The sequence below is a fragment of the Actinia tenebrosa genome, unplaced genomic scaffold, assembly GCF_029948245.1.
Source record: "Actinia tenebrosa isolate PJP-AT-01 unplaced genomic scaffold, QUT_ActTen_1.0 PGA_scaffold17__23_contigs__length_9995812, whole genome shotgun sequence".
NCBI classification, from domain to species: Eukaryota; Metazoa; Cnidaria; class Anthozoa; order Actiniaria; family Actiniidae; genus Actinia; species Actinia tenebrosa.
Window position 1 is genome coordinate 7,236,520 of NW_028292577.1, and position 24,126 is coordinate 7,260,645.

Sequence of the window (24,126 nt, forward strand, 5' to 3'; positions counted from 1 at the left end):
TTTTTCTTTCTTTTTTTGTTGTTTTCATGTAATGGGAATATAAATAGTCATTCTTTCGTTGTGCCAAAGGGTGGATTCTCCTCAGAAAGTTGTAGGGCCAAGTTAATCAGCTTCTAATCTCACAAATACAATGCTGATGTCCAAAATATAAATCCCTACAAATACTATAAAATATCAGGGCTGCACTATTTCCTTCAAACAACTGTTTCAAGTCGAGGAATTGGGGTCGAATACAGTATTCACAGTCTAGGCACAGGTAGCCCAAGCTTGGTTTCTGTGGTGTCCTGTTATAAGGAAATGTATGGGGAATCATCAAAAATTTCAATAAAATCATCAAAACGTGAAATAAAGCCTCGAAATTTTACCTAATCATTGAGAAATAGCACTTCTTTCACTCTGCGTGGTTATTTTTTGAATTTAGCCCGTTTTAAGGATTTTTCCCCACCAGTAAGAAATAAGAGAAGGTTGGAAACTCGGGATCCAAAAGCGAGCCATCACGAGTCTTTGAAACCTCGTACGTCTTCGAATTTTCTTTCCAGCGCCAAATTTTAGTCATGACCCTTCTCTCACATCCCTATAGAACCGAGAAAGTCGCATTAGAGATTAGTCTTCGTGTCTTTAAGCCATGAAATTTGCCTGTATTCACATGCTACCTCGCTTGTTCTGACCCGTACTTGGAGCTCACTGTACACCAGTTCAACGGATTTCTTTCGGCAACCGACCCGAGGTCACGCCGGTGACTTACTGGTGGGGAAAAAAATCCTTAAAACGGGCTAAATTCAAAAAATAACCACGCAGAGCGAAAGAAGTGCTATTTCTCAGTGATTAGGTAAAATTTCGAGGCTTTATTTCACGTTTTGATGATTTTATTGGAATTTTTGATGATTCCCCATACATTTCCTTATAACAGGACACCACAGAAACCAAGCTTGGGCTACCTGTGGTCTAGGTGAGATGTAAGGGTCTGGGTCAAGTATGACACTGCTGACCAAAAGCATCGCAGCTGCAGTTCCATTTTGGTCGATGACTTGTTCGAAATGGATGCAATGATTCGATGTCAAGAGACGATGTAATGTAAAGAAGTGACGGCAAAACTACCGGCCTGCATAGCTAAACACTGTTTTTATTAATAGGGGAATCCCATCGCATCTTATTTCCGCTTCTGAATCGACGTCAACTGAGTCTGATCATTGAGATCATCGCAGTTGAAGGCCCGGGTTGAAGGACATCATCTAATCGAAGGATATCAAGGAGTGTATTTGGAATCTACTGGGAATATTCTTTAAATTATTACGTGGATTGTACATCATAATTGGAAGTATGTCAGGGTCGCCGAAAAGTGGTAAGATAATAAGAGTAATAACGACACTTAACGCAGTGAAATCGTGAATCAATTGTGCTGTGACGCCTCGGTTATTTTCTCCAAACCAGCTCAATGAAAATGAAAACGTAAGCTATTTTGTTGAAACACTTCATTAAGTTTTTATCCAAGCAAGAAAAGCCATTAGCTTGACTACTTCTTGTGCCTTTGCATTAAAAAGCAACAAGTGGATGCCTTTCATTGAACTTAGGCAAAACCATACATGATCGTAATGACAATTCTCATTTACGACATCATCACCTCTAGACGTGGAAGTAGAATTTAAAAGACTAAATACCGTTACTCATACATCTAAGTAAAACCTAGAATATCTCTAATAAAGTCTCTCACTGTATTAAATGTATTATATTGCCTTCCATTACTACTAATTAGTGGAGACAATAAGATTTCTTCGAGGCGAAAGTAGGGCAAACTCGAAACAAGTGTGTCAACTCGATCGACTTCCTGTATCTCGAAGGGGAAAAAATTCTGTGAATTATTTTCGAGAGACTAACTCGTTCTGACTCATTACACTTGAGTTTGTCAACTGTCGAAACTTCTTAAAGTTTCATCAATTTTTTGTAAGCCAAGAAAAAAAAACCCCACTCATACACCTGATGCAGACGTTAACATCGGATGGGGGAGGGGGGGGAGGGTTGAGGGTTGAGGTGGGGAGGGAAAACGCGGTGATTACTTAGTCGAGAAGTAAATAATGATACAAAAAATACATAGAAGATTGCTCCTGAAATATTAATAATAATAAGTCTTTGCCAAGTCTTTCTATTCAGATGCAAATATTTGAGTATACAACCCACCCACTATCACTACAATTACTATTACCTGGTTTTAAGCGAAACATTAACCACTTGTTTTTGAAATTTTGCCCACATACAGGTCAGAAACCAAAGAAGCCAAAGCCTAAATTTAATTTTAAAGACTCAACACAATCCCCACCCATTACCCCGTGAGTAAGAGTTGTTCACTTTGTAGAATGGTGCTTACATAAGAAAGAAATCTGCCATCATCAATTTGTCCATTCTCAGATTTTGCTTTGTAAGACGAGTCAGTAACCCTGGTTTTAATGCATTTTTTTCAAGGGTAACGCCTCCAAGAAATTTATCAGACAAAGCAACGATTACAGTAAATGGGCAGGTAGGCCTACCAAAGCCTTGTTGCAATGTTTATTACTGCTTTAAAGTGACCTATTTCATGATATCTTTCATTGTGCAGTATTTTTTAATCTGTAGGGACTAACCACCCCTCCAAAATCAGTAGAGAGAAATGATATGTAGAGATTATCACATGTTAAGAGCTTGATATAATTATTTTGTATTCACGAGTTGCCATATCATATCGCGAATAAGTGGGTCTGTGAGCGAGTTAGTGAAAACATATTTAAGGTTGATAAAATGACAAAATTTGCAGTTTCCAGTTTACCCTGAAGTGATATCAGTATCGCTTCACTCATGGTTTTAATTCACGGCTTTATCACCTGATTATAAACCCGAAATGTGTAATATATAAATATACTTCTATTGTGTGTTAAGGAATTCAATTGTAATGCTGGAGAACTCAAAGAAATAGAAGAACTAGGACATGGTGCTTATGGCTATGTCTTCAAGATGGTACACGAGCCAACACAGACTGTCATGGCTGTCAAGGTACGTTTTCCATGCATTGACGGTCAGTTTTCCTCTAGACAATAGGTGTAGTATTAATATCATAGCACATTTCATTGTAATGATCGATGTAACTAACTTGTGGTGGGTAGAGCTGAAGAAGAACTTAATAGGTATTACATTACCATCTTGAACAAGATAGCCAAGTAGCTACGATGTTTATGATCTTTATCCAAGTAAAAGACATGAAGGTATGAAACACAGTGGGGTCCTGTTATTCTAATTAAATAAACTCCAGATATCTTAAACTTCACATTATCTCCAACTCGGGGTTGATGTTCCTACTATTTTAAACCCCATTATTTTGAACCTTTTCTGTTCTTCTGTTCGGTTTGAGATAATGATAGCACTCCACTATACACATACTGTGGACTATTATGAAGGCACCAATATATGCATTGCCTTTACAGTTATTTTGCCTACAGTCAATTCAAAAAATGTTGTCATTGACCAACTCAAGCTTACGCGACTTGACCGAAAAGAACTCTGGGTAGCAATCATTGAAGCCAAGTTGACTCCATAATTTTATCTGACTAGTTATGCCTGGTTAACAGCATGAACCTTCGTAGGCGAGCGGGAAGGGTTGAAGGAGACGTTTTTTTAATGCCTTCATACTTTCGGAATTGTGAACTGAATCATAACTACTTTGTTTTTCTTTCCCTAAACCCAAAGACATGCATTTGATGGATTGTTTCTCACCATTATTATCTTATTACTAGCGGGAACAATTAATTCAGAGCGAATATTTAACCGCTCCAGTGATTTTTACCCATATTCCTTTCAGGTCCAGTCGCGTAGGCTTGAGCCGGTCGACGACAACATTTTTTGAATTGACTGTATACTTAGCCAACCAGTGGGTTGTTGTGTTCGTAGTCTTGGGAAAGAAGAAGGTGATGCAACATAACACTAAACATGGTATCATTTTTATTCCCCAGAGAATCAGGGCCAATGTTAACTCAACAGAGCAAAAACGGCTTCTGATGGACCTGGATATTTCGATGAGAGTCAGCAATTATCCTTTTACAGTACAGTTTTATGGAGCCTTGTTCAGAGAGGTACATAAACATGCATTATTTTACATACTAGTCATAAAATTAATTGTCAGTATTTTTGATAGATCACTATCTAAACTTTTCAAACATTGTTTTAGGGTGATGTTTGGATATGTATGGAGCTTATGAAAACATCTTTGTATGATTTATATAAACTTGTTTACTCAAAACCTGGACAGCGAATTCCAGAAGAAGTACTTGGAAAAATTGCAGTTTCTGTAAGTATGAGAAAGAGTATTAAGATTATATTCAGTTTGATTTTTTGAGTTACCCTTGCCTTGACATACATCAGCCCAGAGGTTGTTTCAGGGTTCAACCTGTGAGTTAGCCTTGCCTTGATGTAGATCAGCCTAGAGTTTATTTCTGCAGTGTTCTATCTGTGAGTTAAAAAATATACTTGTCATTGCTTTGATCCAGACTTGGTATCACATGTGAGTAGAGTTTGTAGGTCTCTCTTTTGATTCAAGGGTTTGTCTCTGGGTTCTCCAGTAAGTTTTCCTCAATCCCTCCACAAAACCCAAGAAGTAAAATTCCAATCCAATATGTAAGTTAGCCATGCCCTGCAGCTGACTTAGAGGTTGTTACATTGATCATTAAAGTTTTCCTCTTTTTGTCATCTAATGCTTCTACTTATGAATCGGTGCCAGTGTATTACGTAGGCGAACTTCAGTAGGCAAAACTTATACATAGGCGAACTTCAGTAGGCGAACCAATGCGTAGGGGAAACAATCGAATACCTTACAGGGAATCAATCAGGTTATATTCCAGAATATAATTCATTTTTTGATATCTGGTCAGCTACTAAAATAATAATGTATTCATAACTGGTTTCTTTTAGGTTGTTCATGCTCTTGATTACTTACACAGTCAACTTAAAGTCATACACAGAGGTATATAGAGGCTTTGCACCATCTTATGATGGCAGCCATGACAGGAGGCACAACAATAGAGTATTTCCCACTGGGAGACTGGTTCCTTTTTCATGTCAATCAGATGACACCAGATTCCTGCCTCCTGTCATGGCTGCCACACATATAATAACTATTAATTATATAGAATTTCATGATAACTAATTTATTTGCATTATATTTGCATTATGAGGCGAAAAGGAAACATAGCCTGTATCAAGAATATCTCCTAAGATCGAATTAGAATTTAGAAGTTGATTTTTTTTTGAGGGAGTAAAACTGGAGAACCCAGAGAAAAACCTTCAAATCAAAATACAACTCTGCTCACATGACAATGAGCCTGACAGGACTCAAACCCAGGTTGCATTTGTGAGGGGCCATGCATTGGCAGCGCACACCACCTGTGCTTACTAAAAGCCAGTGCAATTTCTACAAGTGTTCCTGAATATTCATTCTCATATTTCTGCAGATGTCAAGCCATCCAATATTTTAGCCGACGAAAATGGTAACTTTAAGTTATGTGACTTTGGAATCAGTGGTCAGTTAGTTGATTCTCTGGCTAAGACTGTCGATGCAGGCTGCAAACCATACATGGCAGTAAGTAATGATAAACACCTGTGTATATCATTTATTCATCCATTCGTTTACTCATTCATCCATCCATCTATTCATTCATTCATCCATCCATTCACATCAATTTATCCACTTTATTTATTAGCTTTTCAACCGAGGTTGAGATTGAGAATGAACTTGAAAGTATGAACAAATTATAGGAACCACCTAAATTTAAAGAAAATAAGACAGACCTGATTGAGATCATTGCAAACAGGACAAGAGTCCCATATAAGGACAAGCCAAGAAGGAAATGCATTTCTCTTATGCTTCTGTACCTACCATTGCAGAGGGTGTACTACTGTGTTGTACAGGGACTTGAGGGAGTAATTGGAATGTGATTATATTATTTTGTTTATATTTTAGCCTGAAAGGATCAATCCAGACAGAGACATGAAAGGATACGATATAAGATCAGATATTTGGAGTCTTGGAATTACAATGGTATGTATAAGAACACAGATGCAGGAGTTCTCGGTTTCTTTAATCATTTTCCCGTGGGGGGGGGGTACTCCGCCAGGATTTGGGTAGGGGTGTTCTGCTGGGATTCTGAAAGGGGTACCCTGTTTATGACAAAAAAACACAAATTTGTAGACCCTGTTTATGACAAAAGATATAATTAATTGCATCGAGTTCCTGTTTCAATTATCATGTCAGCTCGCATATTGTTTTTTTTTTGACGACTTTAATAACCAGTTTCGGTCAATACAAAATTAGAAACCCTGAATACGACAGGAAACTCAGGAAGAACTTGAAACTTGAGTGAGATTGCATACCCTGTTTATGACAAGAAGCTCGAAAAACCATACCCTGATCATCCCCATATAGTCCATATATAGGAGTACTCCCCCCCCCCCCCCCCTGGGTTATTTTCCTCTCTTAAACAAGCAAAATTCCCATTTAATCAGTGAATAAGTTCTGTCCTTGAAATTTGAAGGTAATATTACTTTCCAAGTCTTCCATAAGCAACATGTACCTTGGGTATTAGGCTTTTTGGCATCAACTTGGCCGCAAATTGTGAAAATTTGGTCATTGCTGTCATTATTCTTCTATGTTTAATAAAAATCTTAACCATTGACACTGTCTGCAGTCATTAATAAGTCAGAACAAAGTGGATATATTTTTACAAAAGAAATCAATTTTTCTTTGCAGATCGAACTTGCAACAGGAAAGTTCCCATATAACCAATGGAAGACACCATTTGAACAACTAAAGCAAGTTGTCCATGAACCCTCTCCCTCTCTGCCTGATGGACCTTTTTCTGATTCATTTAGGGATTTTATAATTCAATGGTAAGCATTAATGAATTAGTGAACGTAAGAGCACTGGCATAAGAAGGCTATTCCCTCCTCACCTACCACAAAATAAATGCACCTTTTAAACATACAGCCAATAGTAATTCCTTGGCTTGGGCTTAATGTTTTCCCATTTCAGACCACGTCATTCCCTAGAGTATCATTTCTTTGTTTAACGTTTGCACTCGGTTGCACATGATAAGACACATGAATATGGATAATTTCAACTAAGGGCAATGACAGGTGGTCTCAAATGGGAAAACACTACGCCACGCTGAGATCTATAGGAAGAGGATACACCCAAGGATATAATATATATACCATGCCAAAGTTAATCAGAGGGATACAAGGGAGTTAATAGATGGAAGTTAATAGAGGGATACAAATTTTGGAAACTACAAGGTTTTTTAAACAAGACGATACATTCTTTTCACAGCTTAAAAAAGGATTACAAAGAACGACCAAATTACAGCCAATTATTAGTAAGTTCATTTTCAGGTTCCCTCCTCATCTCAACAAAATACTGACTATTTTCTATTCAATATTTCCCTCATAGGATCATCCATTTATAATTGAATATGACAGCAGACCTGTTGATGTTGGTAGCTGGATTACAACATACCTCAGAGAAATGGGAAAAATCAGTTGATGAATGACTGGGTCTTTGCTCTGGGACGAGATCAATGGACTATATTAGAGTAATAGAATCTATTATCCAATTTTGTACACAGATTTAAGGTCACTTTAATAGCATCTTGCGACCCAATATATAGATATCTTTAGCTTTGGTATAATGTTTTCCCAACTCATACCCACATCCCCAGAGTATTATTTCTTTGTTTAATGGCTGAACATGAGAAGACACATGAATATCGGAAACAACTGAAACAATCTTGCTCGCTAGGTAATGACATGGGGAATAGGACGTTTGCAAGATGGCGTAATTTGACTCCCACTACCATAATGCTTTGGGTTAGGGTTAGAATATTAACTGAACAAAAGGAAGTATGCAAGCGAGTCTGGTAGTAGAGGCCATTGACGCCATCATGCAAACATCCTATTAAACATTTGTAAACGGTAAAGAGTCCTACAAAAATTTTTGCTGTAGACCTCTTCAGGAACAGCTCTTATTAACAGTTAAACTGTCATAGGGTTGTGATGACCCCTAAGTAAATCTGTTTAGATGTGGATTTGTTTCGTAACATTTTATGTCTTCCCTATTTACCTGGATGAAAGATTCTACACAGGGTCGGCACTCGAATTTAAGAATTTGATTAACTGTTCAATTCTTTTTCTAAAGTGATCCATTCCTATGTAAAAACATGCTAAAACGTTTTGCTGTACAAGTCAATTTTTTCTAGAAAATGTGTTAATTTTAGTACAAGATCCAGTTTTGATAAAATAAAAAATGTAATATGACAGTACATGTAATATGACAATACACGAGTAAATTAAAACTGATCATAAGAAACTGAACTTTACTATATACTTTTAAATATACATCAATATGACCTTACCTTGGAAAAATAAATGATTTTTAAAATATGCACGTTAGTTTTATTGAACAAGGCGTGTATGTACTAGTAGAGTGCACGCACTAAAACCTGTGAACATCAAATAGTACTAATTAGTACTATTTCATACAGAATCCTTTGTTTTCTATTGTTAAATTATCACTATTTAGTGCTAAAAATTATTTGTTTCACAGATTTAGTGCGAGCACTCTACTAAGTGAAGTGGGAAAGAATGAGCTTTGGCATAAATAAAGTGCATGTGTACCCCCACATCCAAAAGATGCTTACCCTGGGTTCCAGAGGGATCCCCCCCCCTCCAGATTTACCGAGAGTTCTCATTAAAATGTGCTGGTGGAAATACCTCTGAAAGGCAGCTAGGACCAGCTCTCGGTAAATCTGTGGGTAAATACCTCTAAAACCCAGGGAATATTTCGCTAAGTTTTTCATTTCATGTATATTAATATTTTCAAAAAAGTTTGACAAAAATGAAATATGGACATACATCTAGAGACAATTATTAACAGGTTTTTTTGAATAGTTATGTCAAAACTGGATATCTCAAAACTGACTTTGCAATTCTTAACAAGAGGATACATAAGTCATTACAGCAGTCCAGCTATTCTTGGATATTGGATGTTTTCAACCAAAAGAATTCTCAACTAAGAACACAAGTTAATATCTAAAAACATGTTTATTTTGTCAAATCCATGTCAAATAAATACATTTAGCATAAATCTTGCTCAAGATTTTCCTCTTCCCCCCAAAATAAACTAAAGCAAATCTGATAGAGATATATCAGAAGTATGAATATTTCAGCTTTCTGCTTAGCAGGATAGTCACCCTTAAAAACAGGAACAGTTGCAAACATATAGAATGCATACCATATATCCATGAAAAAGTTAACAAAATTGTACGTTATATATTGTAGGTCTACAGTCTACTGAACTTACTAATTTGTAAAATCAATGTAAGAAATTATTTCTTACGAAGTTTTTCATATACACTTATTTCGATAAAGTTAGTCACCAAAAACCTAGAAAGCTGAGATCACTGAGGATCATGGGAAACAATTCATTTCAAACAAAACATTTTTGATACAAACTGCAGCTTGAGGATGCAAAGGAGAGGTGAGACTGTATTGATAGAAGATGTGCAAGTCCATCAACAGTTAGTCAAGCGGTTGAAACATGTAAAATGTTACTACCCATAATCCTTATTGGTCTCTGCTTTGTAGCTTTTCAGGTGACTAACTTTATTGAAATAAGTACATATAGTATGCACTCTGGCATAAAATAAAGTGCTAAGCCATATATTAACATTGCAAACCCAGTTTGTGAAGTAAACTGGATTGATTTTACTTAAGCCATGTAATAAAAATTGATTGAAATAAGTCAAATTGACACAAAAGAAACAATGGAAATGAGATCTCTCAATCTGTTAGTCTGCTAAACTACTTCATGAGTTAAGTATTCATATATGTAGTTATTAGTGTTAGCTTCTACACCAAGATAAAAAGTACTAAGATTCCTCATACGGATTGAATGATTCTATTTAGTTGTTGTAGTATTGTAAAGATACGGCTGTTGTTGTGTGGTTGCTTGTTGAGCCGTTTGTTGATAATTCTGATATGCCTGTTGATAAGCCTGTGTGTATTGAGCTTGTTGGTTCACCATGGCCTGGGTAGGAGGTGGGGGAGGGGGAGGTTGGGTGTACTGTTGTGTGGGGGGAGGGTGTGGGGGAAGTGCTGGTCCATATGAACTCTGATAATTCTGGCTGTAACTTGCATTCTGGTTCTGATTGTAGTTGGGATTTTGGTTCCAACTCTGGTTGGAAGGAGGGTTGCTAGATGGTGGTGGAGGGGCCTTTTGTGAACCTTGATGACTACTGTTGAATCTACTGCTGCTTCCCATGGCTAGAGCTGTTTCTTCCGCTGCTACCACCATCATTTCTTGAACCATAGCCATTCATCATGCCACCAGATCTAGAGCCATAGGATCCACCACCACCTCTGCTACTTCCACCACCACTTCTGGTGTCATGGTAACTCGGTCTTCCACCATCTCTACGGAATCGATCTCTCTCTGCAACAGCAGTAAACAAAAAGTTTATAAAATAACATTTGATAATAAATCCAGCTAGTGATACCACATTACACCCATTTCCAAAATTATGCAACCTAAATTAGTCCATCTGTCTGGAGTCTTGAATTTCATCAATCAAAATCACTAAGGGCCAAGTTCAAAGAAATTCTCTCAACTCTACACAAAATAAAAAATTTGCTTGCTGTGCAGTGTGGAGTTACAAAGTATTTGGGGATTGGCAGAACACTTAAGTGGTCTAACAAAACATTCCCCTAAGTGTCTTGCTTCTCCTAACACTTCTCTCATGTTCTGCCAACCCCCACATCCTTTATAACTGCACACAACACATGTGGATTTTCTATTTCTTCACAACACACCCCTACAAGTTGCTCCAAGATCATGAACCCCATGAGGGGGAGAGGTGTATTGTCACAAAGCAGAGTAAACAAATATATTACTCACTTTTTCCAAAGCTTTTGGCCATTTCTATCATGTTGTAGAGTTTTGGGTTCACATGCTGTTTTGCCTCTTGCAAAACATGAATCAAGTCCTTGGCCTGTTTAGCATTGTTGACAGTGAAGAATGTGTACGATGTCCCTGTACGATCGGACCGTGCAGTTCTACCAATCCTGTGAATGTAGTCCTCTGTAGAGCTTGGGAAGTCGAAGTTGATCACAAACTTGATGTCTGAGATGTCTAGATGATAGTGCATTGTGGTAATAAACTATTATTAGAAGCTGTACAGCAAAAACATGCTGCAATGCCTGAAATATTTCACACCAAAGGAAATCCATGTACAGAGGAAGTGAGATCTTAGAATACCAAGCAACAATTAGACTAAATGCTCCAAAAACTTTTTAGAGCAAGCTAATTGTTTCAGTACAACCCAGCTAATTTTATTCCTTTTACGAAAGAAGTTAAAATGATCGTCAATAGGAAATGCCAAATTGCTACGCAATAAAATTCTGAAGAAAGAATTTCACTGTTCCAGTGTCGTCATAGAAACCATGATTCAATTTCCTTGTTGATGCACAGCTGAGTTATGCTAATGGTCACCAGTATTTCACCCCTCTACCCTTTCCCCTGTACTCACGGTTCCTTCCTCTCCATCCCCTAGCTACTCTCTAAGAGAAGCCTTTCTGCGGCCTGTTAAGATCATGATCTCCTCACGGCAGGAACCAGAATCCATGACTCGGTGCTTTTCAGATGAACAAGAGGAAGCGAAAGCCAACAAAAATTCGTCGTAATGTCATTATTGAAAATTGTTGCCGAACAGTAGTTATTAAAGTGAAATAGAAGACCCCTCATATTAGTCCAAGCTTCGTGGGCCCTGCTAAATATCCATCACAAATTGTCCTCTGCCAAAACTGATTGAATACTGCACCTAGCACACTAGTCACTTGCTATGGCTCCATTTACATTGCACTAGATCCTGGTACAATTTGCATTATAATTAGTTGGTGCAGTGTTTTCCCATTTCACAACATATGCCATTCTCTCGAGAATAATATTCTTAGTTTGAGTTGTATCCATATTATTTTGTGAGCATTCTCATGCACAATGGTCAAACAAAGAAAAAAATACTATAGGGAACGCCTGTGGTCTGAAATGAAAAACATGCTCAAGCTAATTGGCAAGATTGCTACTGCATATCTTTGATGCAATCAAATTTAGTGCAATGTAAATAGAAAGATGTTAGGTATTGAGCCTATAGTAATCTGGTCTCAAGTAAAAAAAACTTCAAAAATTGATTGCTAAAACAAAAAATTATCACACTGTGTTGATGAAAAAATCAAAACTTTCAAAGTAATTTGAGCTAAACAATTTCAAGTTTTCAAGGCACATTAATTAATATTAACTTATTAGAAATTATTAGCAGTTATATATTTTTAAGTTCATATTAATGTTACTCTAATGTTAGCATTCTATGACATAGGAAATTTCTAGCTAACCAATATCATTCCAGAATTCACCTTTTCAGCACTAGCCGTCACGGGGTATAAATCGTTTTAGATTGTGTTACGGTCATTAAAAAGCTCAGACATTGTTCTCGAATTTCCATAAAAATGTACTGACTCTAAATGAACTATTTACTTAGTATTTAGTTAGTTCTCTAAATACAAGTAAATAATCATTTTTCTAGCTTGATTGAAGCTTTTCTTACTGCTGTTAAGATAGCTAACTAAAGAAATCTACCTAAATTTTCTCTTTAAAGTCAGTGAATTTGTATGGAAATCCGAGAACGATGTCCGAACTTTTTGGTGACCATAACACAGTCCAAGCTAGCGCCGAAAAGGTGAATTGTCTACAGCAGTTTTAAAGAAAAGCTAGGAGCCAGACTACCATAGGCTCAATTAGCCAGACTACTGTAGGCTCAATGAATTCAACTGAATTGTTTTACTGTAATCTACGCTAATGCAACTATTCTCTCTTATTTGTGGTTGTACAGAGGTTTGGACAGGTTCCACAAAGCTTGCACTAATGTGAAACCCAAGGGGAAAAAATAAATAAATAGATCTGTACAACCACCATACTGGATTAGATTTAAAATCTTTATTGAAATTCTCACATCCTCTGGAAATTAGAAAATTACAGGCTATTTTTTTTACTATAGTTGTACATTGATAGGATTTTATAGGTTGCTTCTTGTTCAATCTTATCGGACATCAGTCAAGCTTCATTGATGAGTGAAGAAATGACGACATCAACAACAAGAGATCACAACAAGAATTTCTTAACAAAATAATCCAAGGACGAATACAGTTTCTGTATAGGATCAAGTGGGAGTATTATCACTTAATCAGATAACCCCTTACTTATGATCACCAAATAAGCTGTCCCAGATCAGTAATACACAGTAGTATCTGAAGCACAGCACAGAAGACTGAGTGAGTGAGTGATCTGGTAACAACTGCTAAACATGTCTTTTTTGTCTAAGTTGCTAAACCAATACCCTAACTACTGAGGTGCTACTATGGAGTTAGATGCAGATTATGTTAAGTTATTTGATACTTGCCTTGGTTTTTACAAGCATGCCTAACGCAGGACGTTTGTGAGGACAATAAGAAACAGTAAGAAAAGTGTTTGAGGTCCATTGGAATCAATGTCGTTTTTGAGTTACCTACAGTTTTAGCAATACTTGCCTGGTGAGGTATAGTTAGAAATACGTATGAAATCAAAGTTGGCTTTTGTATACTCCCTCGGAATCAGCTGTTTTAGCAACGTATGCCAGTCATGAACACTCTGGATCCAAACCCTAGAAGGCCATTGTCATATACCGACCCTCCATTATAATAAAAACTAATATGCACATAACCTACTGAAGATAACATTCAATTGGTTAGCCACATATAATTACAACACTTCAATTATGGGGCATAAATTGTAAAGCTAAATATGTGAAGGGGTATGCTAGGTATAGTATAACAGTATGAAATATCTGATAACGTTTTAAGAACATACCTAGACCTCTGGAGGCAACGTCCGTTGCTACTAAGATTGGTGCATGTCCTTTTCGGAATTCTGTAAGACAGAACAAACTTAGTTGGAAAATTGTACTTGACAAGTCCATGCTTTATGAATATCTACGATCATGGCAAAGTTTTGTAAAACCGTGTAAGTGTGAAATCTTACCACTCAAGACCCAGTCTCTTTCTTGCTGAGCTTTATCCCCATGAATGCACATGGCAGGCCACCTGGAACAAGTAAAACCACAACATTGAATTAATTGGAGTAATGAATTTCAAGTCTTTTAATGTTTTGTGTTTGATTAAGAAGATAATGAAAGTTGAAACAAAGGAATGTTTGATGAAGGAACGACATTTTCCTTAATAGTGTCATCCATAATCTGATGTAGATTGATGTGTTGAGACCAAACTTACTGTTCTCCTTTACTACTTTGATTACTAACCAGTGCTACCTGTAAATCAGTGTCACTGAAACATTTCAAATGTTAATTATTTCTTCCTTACCCATCCCTTCTTAGTCGCCTTGTGAGATCATCAGCTCTTCTCTTTGTCTCAGTGAAAATCAAGGTCTGAAATATTGCACACAATACTACATTACTTATGAGAAAAACAACTAAGAATGTATTTTACTGCATCATTTGAATTATTTTTTCAAATTTCGCATTCTTCAAGTTTTGCAAATCATAACTGGGACACTTTCTAATGGAGATTCGATAATTAGTATCTTTCAACCAGCAACTTACCTTATTTTCTTTCTCTCCCATTATTTCTTCCAGAAGCTTGAGAAGCCTGAAAAATATCCAGACACTAATCAAAAACTGACATAAACCCTGAGCTAGTCATATATGTAAATGAAGTCAAGTCAAGAACTTCAGTAACGAGGAATTCAAAATTGTCAACATGTCACTAAAGTGACATCAGGAATCGTTGATTTCTCTCATCATAAGCTTGACATTACTTTTTTATTTTCAAGGGGGAGTGGGGTGGGGTTAGCAGTATTGCACTGTCCCTCAACTCTGGGGTCTTTGGTTCAATTCCTGGAATTGGCATCTCATTTAAGCTTCTTGGGTTGATGGCTTTTCTCTGGGTTCTGTAATTTTCCTCCCCTCTGCAAACCCCAACATGCTAAATTCCAATCTGTGAGTTAAACATGCCCCGACTTTGATCAGGCCAGAGGTTGTTTCAGGGTATTGATAAAATTTGAAGTTAAGGATAATTTCACACACACACACAGGTACTTACTTATGATCTTTCTCAGGTTCATCACAGACATCAACAATCTGTAAGATCTTGTGGTTAGCTGTAAGGCCAACATTGCCAACTGTGATGTGGACATAATCATTCAAAAAGTCCCTAGCCAGTCCTTCTACCTCTTTGGGCCAAGTGGCACTCCACATGAGGGTCTGTCTGTCCGGTCTAATCTGTTCAATTATGGTTCTAATTTGTGGCTCAAAACCCATGTCAAGCATGCGGTCGGCTTCATCAAGAACAAGATATGTGCATCTGCGTAAGTTTGTTTTGCGTGCTTCTAACATGTCGATAAATCGTCCCGGAGTAGCAATGCAAATTTCAACACCTGAAAAGACAGAGGAAATTTCAATGAATGTCAAAAAAAAGGTATTTTAGTAACTTAAAAGATCTATAGGTTCAAAGTAATGAATACAAACCTCTCTCTAATTCCCTGATCTGAGGTCCTTTTGGGGCACCGCCATAAATACAGGTACTTCTTACTTTACAGATCTTATCGTATTGACTGGAAACACCCTTGAAATTATAAAGAAAAAGTTTAATTCAAATAATAATTTTTTTTCTTAATTTCCTAGATAAAAGTTTCATAGTCATGCACCATCAGAACAATATTTTAGAGGTCTTAGGAGGCAAATACTACATGCAAAAATAGTATTGTCCAATACTAGTACACACTTTTAATGCAACTGTGGATGCATATTTGTTTTAAAACTTTATTAAATTATTTCACCTAGAGTATAAAATAAGAGATAAGCATACCTGTACTTGTTGGGCAAGTTCTCTTGTAGGACACAAAACAAGACACTAAAGAGGAACACAAGATGTAAAGAGTCAATAAACTTGAACTAGAAATTTCAAATAATACAAACTGATTCTGAAGTTGAGCTTCAGCAACGAGGAATTCAATATGTCTACATTATATGTGTAAACATGATTAAGTTAATAATTAGAAAATCATCATTTGCCCTGCTATTTCTTAATTAGTATAATTATACAGCTTCTCATTAATCCCATATAGGTAACTGTCCAATTATTTTTTTAATTGGACAGGTCTTGTTGATATGGGATCAATCAGGCAACTATATAATTAATAGGTAATGGGATTTCATGCTCCCCAATCAAGAAATAAGTAGACTTGAAAATATTCCTCTGACTGCCAAATTGGACTCGGCCTATGGCCTCATCCAATTTTCTCAGTCCTCAGAATTTTCCTTGTCCAATTATTTCTTAATTGGACAGCATGGAGTCCTATTACATTACTTTAATTGAATTCTAATACAAGTCCATGAGTACTTACAATAGGTCCATCTCCTGGTTGAAGCAGAGGCTGATTATAGATATGCACAATAGCAGGAACAATAAACTATAAAACATAAAAGATACATTTTAATTTTAGTTCTAATGCCACATAAATGTTGTAATTAATGACAGTCAAAAGCAAACAAAGATGCAGGAGTTTTACTGCTGGTTTTAAAATTAACTAAAATGGAGTCATTGTCTCAAACCTCCAGGGGAACTGGGAAATAACAGGTGTGAAATTTTGAACTGATACCACTTCACAGGACATGACAAAATTAATGTTTAAGGAAATGAGAAGATATAACTAGCTAAAAACTAGTGTGTTTAAGGAAATGGAAGATTTGAGAAATTACATGTAGCTCAAGTGTTGAACTCTCAATACTTGTTGAGGTGCTAGTCTACTATAGACTATCCTTCCCCTCTCCTAAGCATTTCACCAAGGGAATCAAACTCTCACCCTCATATATTTAAGTCTGGTACAACCAACACCTGTACACATATCTTCTTGGGTTACCGTTATGCTAAGGATTTACTGAAGACTTGTTATGACTTACTGATAGTGTTTTTCCTGAACCTGTCTGTGCAATACCGACCAGATCTCTTCCTGTCAGTGCTACTGGCCATCCCTTGGGTTAGAGAAAACAAGATAAGATAAACAGGAAGAACGATATTGCAAAATTCATAAAGCCAGTTTCGGTAGATGAGATAAATCTTTATACCATCATTTATAAACATGTATAACAATTTTTATGGGTTCTACCTGTGCTTGTATAGGTGTTGGTGCGTCGAAACCCTTGGCTTTAAAGTTCTCCATAATGAAATCAGGAAATGAAGTCTCCTCAAATGTCTGCGTAGCTTTAGGTACATTTCTTCCATGTACAGAAAGTTGATGCAGTCCTCTATAAGCTTCAACTTCTTCCATTGTCCGAGCTTGAATATTTGGATGTTCTCTGTAGAAATTTTTCTCAAATTTTGGTAGCTGTTTGAGATCCCATCTAGGTTTCCTCAGCGATGCTCCAGGCTGGCTGTTAGACTTGCCACCTTTACCTCCACCACCTCCTCCAAATCGGTTTCCCCCTCCTCCATAGCTGCCGCCGCCACCACCATAGCCACCTCTACCACCGCCTGCCCATCAGGCTGTAATCAAAGTAAAATCTGTAAGAACTTCTGATATTTTGACAACCAAAATCCTCAACATAAACTTTTCATCATAAAAAAAGATTCAAATGATAAGTTAAATATATTTAAAAAATTGGAAAATTTAATATAAAAGCTTGCTCGAGGATCTTTTAAAAGGTCCGTTTCGACAAATAATTACCAAACTTTAACACCAAATAATATACAAAATTAGGCACCATTTCTTCAAAAGAATTAATTCATCTTATGTATCAAAGCTAAAAGATGAAAAATATACTGAAGTTATGTAACCATATTCTTCATTTCAAAAGCTTAAATTAACCATAACGTTATTAAATTTTAAAAACTCAAGGAAATGAAAGGAAAAAAAACATTTTGTTTCATAAAAATGCGATGTCATTCGCTCGAAGGTACGTAGTGCAAATACTCTTGTTCGCCAAACTAAACGGTCAACAATTCGCCTTACTTGATCCATTCGTACTTCAAATTCTCTTAAAAAACGACTTTAATGTAGTCAAAGCCTCCATCATCGTAAAAACACCAGTTTTACGTTAATTTTGTGCCTAAAAACCTGGCCAAAGAAGAAGATTTGACGACGGAGAAGAAGGTAGGCCGCCATTTTCATGACACGAGCCTCCTTTATCGGGTCTTTAGTCTCACCTTTTTCGGTCTGAACGACCCCCCATATCAAAAGAACGTCCTCTATCGTATCTAGACATGTTCCTTATCGAGCAAAGTACCTCAGGAGTATTTCTAGGAGAGAGTACTCGCAATAATCTAGAGAAACTCGACATCAAAGGCCGAGCACAGCTTTATGTGAAAAATTATGGCGGTCGAAAGGAAAGTTATTACGTCACTCCATGACCACGAGGTATCGCTTCCGCTCTGATTGGACAGAATATTTAAGGGAGCTCAATACCTCTTCTGTTGTCATAGCTACTGCAACGTCGTTCTTCTCTGAAATTTGTTTCTTAAATTGGGATCATCCTGTCATAGCTTTAGAAAAAGAAGTTTATTTCCTTTCCATATTTCTGCTCTAATGTGATAAATATTTAAGGCAGTTCTAAAACTCTTCTGTTGTCATAGTTACCAGGATATTTTCTTAAATGCGCTCATTTTGTCAGTAGCTTTTTTTACTTTTATTTCTCCTCTGATTTGACAGAACATTAACATGCAAAGGAGTTCTATTCCATTTCTGTAGTCATGAGCAAGTTTGATTCTTTAGCGTTTCTGGTTAAGTGCACTGCTAATGTGTTGCCTCACACCAATGCAACCCAGGTTTGACTTCCAGGCTTGGTGTCATATGTGAGTAGAGTTGTTTTGTTGGGTACCTCCTGTGCTTCAAGGGTTTTTCTTTGGGTTCTCCTCCCTTCATAAAAATCAACTACTAAATTCCAGTATCTAATCTAGCTTCAAAAGGTTTAACCTTTTTTTGCAGGGGGCAGGCAATGGGGAGAGGAACACCTTCTTACTAGTGAAACCCTCTCATTGATTCATCCTTTGATTCAAAGATTATCCAATCTTTTTACACATATGCAAAGATAAAATAATAAATAACACATTCATATCAAAAAATCTTTTTATTCCTTGGTGCTTTTGGGATGAGTCTGAAATATGTGAATTTTTCTACATGATTGATATCTCTGCAGTTGATCAGGCACCCACTCCTATACAGTTTTATTAGCAATTATAGATATAGATCTCCAAATCGCTACAAAATCCAATTGTTGAATTATTAACTAGGATGTTTCTATTTGACTTTATTTTAATGCCTTTGAAGTTACAGAGAAAAGTATGATTCTTATAATATTCTATTTTCTTGTCAAATTTAGATCTGTTTATTTTATTATCATGTGGTCACAACTTGTCTTAGTGGTTCTTCTAGATAACTTCTGAGAGCTTGCACCTTGAAAAAGAAAAACAGTATTGAGTTAATATCTAACTAGGAATGAGGTAAAAATGATTGCTATCTGACTGGACCTATTCAGACAGGGCAGTCTGGGATGCCCAGTACCCACTAGCTCAAGAAGATAGATTCTGAATTTTGCACTTAAATATCTCCAAAAACAAAAATATAAAGTGCAATAATGAATGTACAGTTTATTTCAGGGTATGCATATGCTGTATTTCTACAGGAACCAATTTATTGCCACTACAGAAAAACTTATAAGTTTCTTATTTTTTACTGCACTACAGACAACCAGGATCAAGCATTTCAAGGGGAGCCCTAATTACACAATTTTTGATATTCTGTAAACTCCTACATTTCATTGGCTTGTTGTGAAATTGGTTTTTTACTGAAAGGTCCCCGACTCATTATTTTTTAATGACAGCAGCGAAAAATCAAATTTCAGAATGCAGCTCACAACTATCGAGTTTGCAGAATATGGAAAATCAGAGTAAATAACTCATAGGGAGATAAGGACAATCTAACAATAATTCTGAATATTTTTATTACCTTGGCTTTTTAGCATTCCAAAACCCACTGTTTCCTTTGCATATAAACACAGAAGAAGATTGCCGACTTTTGCAATAGCAACTTTTCCATTCTATTAATGATGAAAAACGAGGATTTTATGATATTAGCAGGTTTATTTCACAGTATGAGACATACTGATATACAGTCTCAGCAAGTTTCACATGGTTGTGAAATAGCACAAGACAGAGAATTAGTTGTCAATCAATGCCAAAGTACAAAATTGATGACACCTTTTGAATATAAAATACTGCATGCGTTAACTGTCATTCATACCATGGTTTTTCCAATTAGTATTCCATGATCACTGACAGATTTATACAGGAATATTCAAAATAATCCCATGTGCAATCAAGGCCTGTAACAAAACTTCAAAAACTAGAGTATAAAAAATTGGCTGTTCATTCATTACCTCACAGTCCATGAAGACCACCTGTAGATCTTCATTATGAAATGCTAATCGACCATTCCTTTCATATGCCGACCATATGCTAGATGCAATAGCAGCAGTTACTTTGGCATCTTTGTCTGGACTCCCAGCATGTGATAATATTGACCCATCACTGTTTAACAGGCTAAGGTAACACAAATTTAAGAAGGTATAAGTCTACAATGTATATTTAGATTCATGTAGGCTTGTATATATGTGTGATCGTTGAGCAGACGGGAGTGGAGAGTTTCATGGAAAATTCAGAAATAAGCAGGAGGACGGGGGTGAATATGCTGGGACTGAATTTTTTGCATCCTATATGTGCAATAAACTATAGGTTATACACATTAAATGTCAACTTATTTTACCCCCAAATTATCCCACAATTCATCAAATCATTAGGTAAAGCAAGCGGGGGAGACAATGTAGATTATTTAGGTCACTAAATAGCAGTACTATGAACTGTTATTATAAACACTTTTTTAAGACATCTATTCTAGAAAATAATTAAGCTTATTACAAAGACTAGGCTCAAAAATTCTGCCAGTAAGATTTCGTAAGTCAGTCTTATATCTTACAGTGTGTTGACTACCCCACCAGTATTTGCTTGTCCCAACACTTCTGACAGTACTTTAGGCCTCAGCATAGCATTCGGTGGAAAATCTGGCAGCTCTACTTCTTTAGATGAAGAATTATTAAACATCAAACTACAAGAAGAAGAGAAAAAATCAAATGATTATCATTCTTGTCACATGATTAGCTTATGGAGATTTGTAACCACGCTACACAGGGATCCCACGGATAAAAATACTTTCATCGCTAAAAAATAGTAGAAGTTTTGTCTTATTTTATTTGCTCGAATAGGAAAATAGAACGCAATTATGAGATAAAAATTAAGAAATCAAGCATTTTGAGGTTTTTAAAATACAAATTCCCAGTTTTAAGCTATTATCATCGAAGATGAGCCAGCTATACTCGTGCGTAGCGGTATACCCCATTGGAAACCAAGATGGCGAAGGGAAAAAAGTCTTTTAAAGAAAAGAAAATCATCATTTTTGATGAAGATTTGAGAAAGTTTGTATTAAGATATATGATGTTAAGTTAGCGTTATTTAATGAGGAAGGTCTAAGGAAGGTTTTTATCTTCACAGGGACTATCTACTTGGGTTTAGGAAACGAAAAAATCAACGTCGTCAGAAGGCGATGGATGATCTAAAAAAGAAAGAAAAAGAAAAGATAAGAGAACTTAAGAAAAAGGTATTGTTATTCGTTAAATATGACAGGGATGAAAGTGTTTCCGGAGTTTCAGGGATTCTGGATCCTATGTCTTGGATTGTTTGGTTTCAATCAGCTGATAAAAGCATTTGAATCAAGCTTATTTGCTTCATATGGCCATGGTACAAGGTCAAGCACTGACCACCACCATGTCAGCCAGAAAGAATTCTATCGAAAACGTTTGATTCAGCTGATGATCACTCCACTGGACAGCAAATGGTGTCTTGTAAAACCAAGGAATTCTATATTCTGTAGCTCTAATCACTAATTGCTGAGTCCATCAGGAAAATCCAATCCAAGATCCCAGAAGATATAATTAGCTAAAAACTAGTGTGAGCTGTGTCAGTGTTTCTAATGAAACAGTAATGATGAAAAGGTAAATTATACACCGTGAAAAGATGAAAAAACTTACTGACGTTTCGGACGCTATTTATATACAGTACCTACAGGGACTTGGTGGCAGTTAGGTAATTTCTTGACTGGAAGATGCATCTATATTCATGTTATACTCGGTTCTTGTTTTTCAGAAAAGAGAAGAGTTCATGGAACATCTTAGAAAGCAAAGACAAGAGCTAGGTATACATATGTTCCTTGCAAAATTTCTTCATTTAAGACCTACCACTACCATTGTTTTTTTTCTAAATAGATGCATTGGAATCAGAAGAAGAAGATGAACCAGAAGACCATTCAACATCAGTTGATACAACATATGATCACCCAGAACAAGTTGTCACCGTGACAACAGTCTGTGACCTTGACCTTGAAGAAGATTCAACAATTATTGGCCATAACAAGGTAGGGCTTCATATCAAGATTTCATATACTTTTTCAATTCTAAAAATAATGGCTGGTCATCGGATAATATCCTACCAGAATAATTGGTAATTGTCTGGTTAAATCTTTGCTGGTCATTTTGACCAGTAACGTTGAGCCAGAAATAAGTTATGACTGAGCTAAAACTAATTTGGGCAATCATCATGATTGGTGACTAATGAGTTATTATTTTTTGCCCTGCTTCTTGTGTTTGCATTAAAATCTCAAATAAATCTTTATTTGCTTGAAGGGAAATCAAGAAATAGATTCAAATCCCGATATGAACAGGGTAAATAAAGAAGAAACAAAAACTAAAGTGTTTGAAAAGTAAGTTATTAAAGTGCAACAATATGTGCACTTTTGCAACATTTTTTAAATAACTTTTGTAATATTGCAAGTGACACTGGAAAATTGCAGGCACTGCCACACGCAATGTTGCAGGGTTGGATGATGCAAGCATTGATGCATTCTGTGCACACTTATTTTTAACAGCTCTCTTTCCTATGCAGTCATGGTTATAGTAAACCCTAGATTCCAGAGGGATTTTTTTCATGGTACAACAGAGAGGAAAAAAATTATAGGCTATAAAAATATTAATGGGTCATTAATAGGAAGTTATATATTTGTATTTATATTATGTATTTCTTTCTCTATATTTATTGTTTTGTTTTCCTTCAGGAAAATAAAGAAGTACAACAAAAACCAAAATACTCAGCGAAAAAGATCAAAAGATAATAACTCCTCAAAATTTCATCCCAAGAAGAAAAGGAAAAAAAATGCACATATTGTAAAATAAAATGTATTGTGTAGTTGGTAATGTCATTTGGATTTTCCAATAATTTCTCATTTTATATGTAGAATTTTGTATGCAGTAAAATAAATGTATTTTAAAGACATCCTAATTACAATTTCAGGAATTTTCCTCAAAAGAAAACTAATGGATTCCCGCCAAAGGCATTTGATATTTTTCTCTTATCCTCTCTATTTCATTATACACACCAAACGCATAATTTATCACTACTATACAATGGAAAGGAGATCTACTAAATGCTTGAAATTAAGAAAGACGTTTTCAAATTCTCTTTTTTTTCCCTACATCTATATCTGAAGGGAGCTCATTTGTGGACTGAAAATACTACCATAGACGACCGGCTGATTATCTCTTAATATCAATCTCTTCGTTAATAAATAAATCGCTTAATATCACTCGACTCGTTTGTTTACAACAGCAAATAAAAGAAAAATAAGTAAGAAAACTTGAAATTGAATTGTTCGCGTCGAAAGTCCAATATGATCAAAAATTACTGCAGCGAAGCTCTATCAAGAACTCACGTCATCCTTATCGATTTCCGACTTTTGTTATTTTGACTTCATCGTTAAATCACGAACCTTCAAAGTCCAACTTTCTGGCCACAAGGTACGAGATTTTTGATACTTTTTCTTCGGCTTTTTGTCATCAATGTTTCCCTCTAATGTTCAAC

At 36.2% G+C, this 24,126-nt stretch overlaps 4 protein-coding genes and 1 long non-coding RNA gene across 5 annotated transcripts; 2 read left to right on the forward strand and 3 right to left on the reverse strand.

Annotated features, from left to right (window-relative positions):
* Positions 1-242: 242 nt before the first annotated feature.
* On the reverse strand, positions 243-685 carry LOC148910393 (uncharacterized). Its single transcript, XR_016120041.1, has 2 exons — positions 366-685; positions 243-284 (listed from the first exon to the last, which is right to left on the reverse strand). It is a non-coding gene; the product is annotated as an uncharacterized LOC148910393 (long non-coding RNA).
* Positions 686-1,014: 329 nt separating this feature from the next.
* Positions 1,015-8,382, forward strand: LOC116288722 (dual specificity mitogen-activated protein kinase kinase 6). Its single transcript, XM_031695550.2, has 12 exons — positions 1,015-1,342; positions 2,255-2,324; positions 2,458-2,512; positions 2,908-3,021; positions 3,975-4,094; positions 4,190-4,309; positions 4,930-4,981; positions 5,469-5,596; positions 5,978-6,055; positions 6,764-6,903; positions 7,343-7,388; positions 7,463-8,382. Exons 1-12 carry the CDS (start codon positions 1,321-1,323, stop codon positions 7,553-7,555), a joined length of 1,038 nt encoding a protein of 345 aa, XP_031551410.1. The 5' UTR covers positions 1,015-1,320; the 3' UTR covers positions 7,556-8,382.
* A 710-nt stretch (positions 8,383-9,092) lies between these two features.
* Positions 9,093-17,647, reverse strand: LOC116288721 (uncharacterized; the record flags this gene model as incomplete). The annotated part of the gene is given in 13 exon segments (XM_031695549.2): positions 9,093-10,327; positions 10,329-10,501; positions 10,964-11,197; positions 13,964-14,023; positions 14,135-14,196; positions 14,473-14,537; positions 14,712-14,757; positions 15,211-15,544; positions 15,636-15,732; positions 15,976-16,020; positions 16,514-16,579; positions 17,070-17,141; positions 17,276-17,647. Coding segments are annotated over 13 exon segments (1,986 nt in total), but the record flags the coding sequence as incomplete, so codon positions are not given.
* A 1,843-nt stretch (positions 17,648-19,490) lies between these two features.
* LOC116288728 (ragulator complex protein LAMTOR2) lies at positions 19,491-21,313 on the reverse strand. Its single transcript, XM_031695556.2, has 4 exons — positions 21,137-21,313; positions 20,541-20,703; positions 20,111-20,201; positions 19,491-19,558 (listed from the first exon to the last, which is right to left on the reverse strand). Exons 1-4 carry the CDS (start codon positions 21,259-21,261, stop codon positions 19,491-19,493), a joined length of 447 nt encoding a protein of 148 aa, XP_031551416.2. The 5' UTR covers positions 21,262-21,313.
* An 88-nt stretch (positions 21,314-21,401) lies between these two features.
* On the forward strand, positions 21,402-23,953 carry LOC116288729 (nucleolar protein 12). Its single transcript, XM_031695557.2, has 6 exons — positions 21,402-21,632; positions 21,709-21,814; positions 22,360-22,408; positions 22,479-22,627; positions 22,896-22,972; positions 23,324-23,953. The coding sequence occupies exons 1-6, from the start codon at positions 21,568-21,570 to the stop codon at positions 23,439-23,441; spliced, it is 564 nt and encodes a 187-aa protein (XP_031551417.1). The 5' UTR covers positions 21,402-21,567; the 3' UTR covers positions 23,442-23,953.
* The last annotated feature ends 173 nt before the right edge of the window (positions 23,954-24,126 follow it).